At 29.6% G+C, this 4,567-nt stretch overlaps 1 protein-coding gene across 1 annotated transcript in view; it reads right to left on the bottom strand.

Annotated features, from left to right (window-relative positions):
- Positions 1-4,567, bottom strand: part of LOC106460420 (polycomb group RING finger protein 1-like) — a 27,300-nt gene that overhangs the window by 9,570 nt on the left and 13,163 nt on the right. The window contains exons 3-4 of the mRNA XM_013920115.2: positions 2,476-2,628; positions 1,190-1,252 (exon numbers count right to left, since the gene is read on the bottom strand). Coding sequence (XP_013775569.2) covers positions 1,190-1,252; positions 2,476-2,628 — 216 coding nt within the window. The remainder of the gene's footprint in view (positions 1-1,189; positions 1,253-2,475; positions 2,629-4,567) is intronic.

The raw sequence follows: 4,567 nt of genomic DNA, 5'->3' as shown, positions 1-4,567 counted from the left end.
CCCCGATTTGATGGAATAAAATTATTTTTCTTATCTTCTTTTCTACTGTTAGTTTCACTCTTAAGATATTAAACATTAGGCCTATCACTTCTACGGTAGTTAATTTCACATCAAATTTATTCTCTTTTGCTATTATCTGTCAAATACTGTCTGTCTGCTGCTTCCCACTCATCTCACGCTATTTATATCTTTATCACCTAATCGTCTGTCTGCCTTCTATATTCTTCACGTCAATATATTGCACATGACGTTCGATATTTTCAACATCAAAGAATTATTAACAAAACTTCCAATAATCATCTGCTTTTAACTCTTATTGTAACAAAAACTATACAATAATAAAACATTCATTCACAAAACTAAATTAATCAATACTATCTGAACGAAACAGTCTTATATATCATGACAAAAGCTTAGTTATGTTTAGCGAGTATGGTAGGCAATTGAAAAAAATTCTGGTGACTCACACCCTTTATTTAATATTTTTATGTTTATCCTATCAAACATCATGCATATAAACTGGCTAACTAACAACTGCTTACTTCTGATTGCAATCATATGTTTTAAATAAATATATCATTAGCCTTAACAGTGATAGTAAAACATGTTTTCATTAATTAATTAGCAACTTATCTGATTTACACAAGATCAGTGGGAGATTACTGCATATTTTGAAAACCAACAAAATGGTAAAAATATGGTCTCTAGTTGACAATAGCAAGTCATACACAGAATAAGAAATGCCAGGATTATCTAAAAAACATTTGTGCCAAGTTATGTTTTAAAGAAAAAATGATGACCTACATAACACATTTATTGTATGAAATAAAAGATAATTTGAAAGTAAATTAAAAAGAAAAAGGTTAAAAATAGGAATATTAAAACCATGTTAGAATATTGCAGTGGTTCTCAAAGTTGAGATGTTAGTGCACCCCCCTATTTTTCTTTTTTTGCACAGGGGGAAGCCATGTTGTCAAAAATGTTGTTATATTTGATCAATTGAATGTAATGGATTAATGAGCCCATCAAGTAATTGATTTGCAAATATAACTAATCACCCCAATCTAATACATTAAAAAATTTTCTATCAAAAATATTGTAAACTGAGTACTGGATTACACTTTGGAATAATCGACAGATTAATATTATTGGTTAACTTAGATGGTGGCTTACTTAAAATGTTACCTACCTTCTGTATTTGTCTCAGTCAAACCTCTCATTTTTTCAAAGTCTTCTCTTTGTTTAAGTTCATCTATCATAAGAAAACATGTTAACAAAGTTAATAACTTTATCAATATCAATATATACACACCTAAACTCAAGTACAAGGTGGTCCAAAATTATCTTACCTGTTTTAAGATTTAATAATTAAATAACCAAAGAAATACAACCATACAGTTTTCAACATCTTGTGGTCCACCTCAAACAGATTTTATTATCATGTTGTTTTGTCATTCCAGTGAGTACTGTTACCCTGTAAGAAAAGGCTCAATGCAATGGATTGGTTGGGGTGACCTCTGCATTTGCCAGATATTAATCCATCTTTGGGGGTATGTTAAGGACATTGTGTATTGCACACCTATAGCAAACATCACAGAGATAAAGATTAGGATAATGGATGCCATCACCATTATAACTGTAGACATGTTGCAACGAACCTGGACAGAAATCGAATATCAGTTAGATGTGCTGAGAGTCACTAATAGTGCACACATAAAAGTCTACTGACATGTCAATAAAAACTGTTTAAGTTAGGCTACAAGAGGTTGAAAACTACATGGTTATATTTCTTTAGTTATTTAATTATTAAATTTGAAAATAGGAAAGCTATTTTGGACCACCCTGTATATGGTAGTACTTAATTATTAATAAGAACTTATCAGTGAAAGTAAAGTGTATAACATGTCAACCATGCTATAACTACTAAATCAAGTACTGATACTCTACTTTTTCCTCACTTTATCGTCTTTAATACTTATCTGTGTAGTATAATATGGAAATTGTTTTCCATTATGAACAAATATGTTTCATATTTTAAATTATATCACAAGTTTCCCCTTCCTTAAATACATATAATAAAATACTATACACTGTGGGTCCTTAGTCATTGTATTCTCTAACCCTAACAGAGCTTAATAGATTTTTCTGTAAAACTTTCACAGATGATTTCTGCAATTGTAAAAACACTTACAAAGTTGTATGGATGAAATACAAAACTCTAACCAAAATTAATCTAAAATAACATGGTGGTTATACTGTTTAAAGATCTTCACTTAACACAGTTGTTTTTTTTACTAATTCTATTAAATTTTGGTAATAATGTTGTACATATGATAGAACTATTGAAGTACATGCTATAAGTTTATAAATCTTTCCATGAATAAAATATTATGTAAAACCTGAAAGGCATTCTTCCCCAAATCTTAGTTCAATCACCCACCTTTAAGGAATATGTACAGAATTTCTAATACTTACTTTCCCACAAAGAGGGTACAATCTTATATACAATGTCTTGTAAAGTCCTGTCTGATTTTAGATTCAGGAGAGGTTGAGTTTCATGAACCTTAATATTGCACATGGGACAGTGTTTGCTGGTTTGTAAAAATTTGACAATGCAGCTCTTGCAAACTGCAAAAAAAGTATATTTTTAGATTGTGTATTCTTGTACCACTTTAAAATACATTTTAATTCATGTTTAATATTTTCAAAAAATCAGATGTATTCTCAAAACACAATTCACTATTTAATAATTGACAAGAACTTGAAAAACAAAACAAAATACTTATTAAAGTTAAATAAAATGCAAACATTTTGGACAAAGCAAATAAAAGAAAATTATGTTTTAAAAATAACAGAAAAGTACAACAACTTCTGCTATCAGCAAGATGGAAATTGAATATGACTATATCACCCAAGAAACCTCAAACAAACTTTATTCAATGTCTAACACTTAATAATCTTCCCAATCAAAGAAATGACTGGTTAAGGATATATCAGCTAAAACAAGTCCTTTAGGGTACGAAAACTGTGAATATACCCACCTGTATGTGTTGTCATAGTAATCATCTCTTTAAGAAACAGTAAGAGCCACAAGGAGAAAAATCATGTCACAGTATTTGCCTACTTTTGAAACTGAAGTACATGGATTTGACAAAACAATGGAAACACCTAATAATTTTTACATTTTATTTATTAACCCTTTCTGGATAGGTCACAGATATCCTTAATATTTTCATTCTCACAGTGAAAATAATTAAAAAAAATTGTATGATACCTAGAACAAACTAACTAAATAGTACCTAGTACAGATTTTAAAAAATTCATATAATTTGATTTTTCTGCAAATATTTTTTTTTGAGAAACTTCCAGAATTTTGTTGTGATATAATATTTGGAAAATATATTAAAAATACTTTCTACAAGTTAAATTTTTTCAACGTTGACCAGAAAGTTCCATTTCACATATCCGATCAGTTTCAACTTCATTGATATTCATAAACATATTTATTTTGGTATTTTATGTTGCCAATTATACAAGTAACCATTTCCAGCTATAAATTACAAAAAATAACTGCTGAAACTAACAATCTTGGACCACACTTTTCAAGATGATGATAGGTTAGATTAGGTAACAATATTCAATTCATATCTACCAAATATAATTTTTGTGTATAAATGATAAGTTCTTTTACGTATGTGTTGTTTGAATATGATAAACTTAACAATATTCAATAAATAAGGATCTGAGTCACCAGAATATTTTGCAATTGTCTACTATAAACTCTCTCATTCTAACAAGAAAATTTCTAAAGTTTACAAACAAAAACATTTGTAAGAATGAAAATAACATCTACAGAAACTTAAAATTAATTCCCAGAACTGTTATTTGTTCCTGAGACTTCTAAATTTCCCACTACATTCCATTGTTCTTCTCTGCACAAGCTAGGTCTTGACAATTTCCCACAAAACCAAAAATGTGTTCTCACATCATTGTATTCAAACTTTATTGTTTGATATTTTGAAGGATGAGTTTCATTAATAGTTATTCAATACCTGAGATATCATAAAAGGGCAGGAACCAAGAGGTTGTACTAATAAAATTCAGAGAAATAGATTGAAAATCATGTGAGAAACAAAACATTGATATCTTATATATTCTCAAGGGGCAATAGTTGCTCAGCAAATATAAATCTATGCTTTTAAATGTGCAGAAAATTTCTAAAAGATATTTGTTGATAAATGGTAACATTTTCTTATATTGAAAATGTATTTCCAATAATACTTACCTCCTCTCACACTAAAGCAATTACTCAACTGCCAGGGTTTCTTCCTTTGCTCATCTAAGCATTGATCTGATTTTTCTTGCACTTGCTCCAGTCTTTTATACACCAATCAATTGCCCTTGGAGATATTTATCTTGTAACACTCTCCACCGATGTCAATGCGCCCTCTATCCTGGTACTGTATATAATAAGCACCTCATTCAGATAATGTTATCATTTTTTTTAGACTGACTCAATCCCAGTCTCTAACACCACGCTCTTAGTGGGGGTAGGGAGGACGAGGAG

Source organism: Limulus polyphemus, unplaced genomic scaffold (genome assembly GCF_000517525.1).
Source record: "Limulus polyphemus unplaced genomic scaffold, Limulus_polyphemus-2.1.2 Scaffold767, whole genome shotgun sequence".
Lineage (NCBI taxonomy): Eukaryota > Metazoa > Arthropoda > Merostomata > Xiphosura > Limulidae > Limulus > Limulus polyphemus.
Note: the sequence above shows the minus strand (reverse complement) of the source record. Positions and strands in the feature narration are given on the sequence as shown.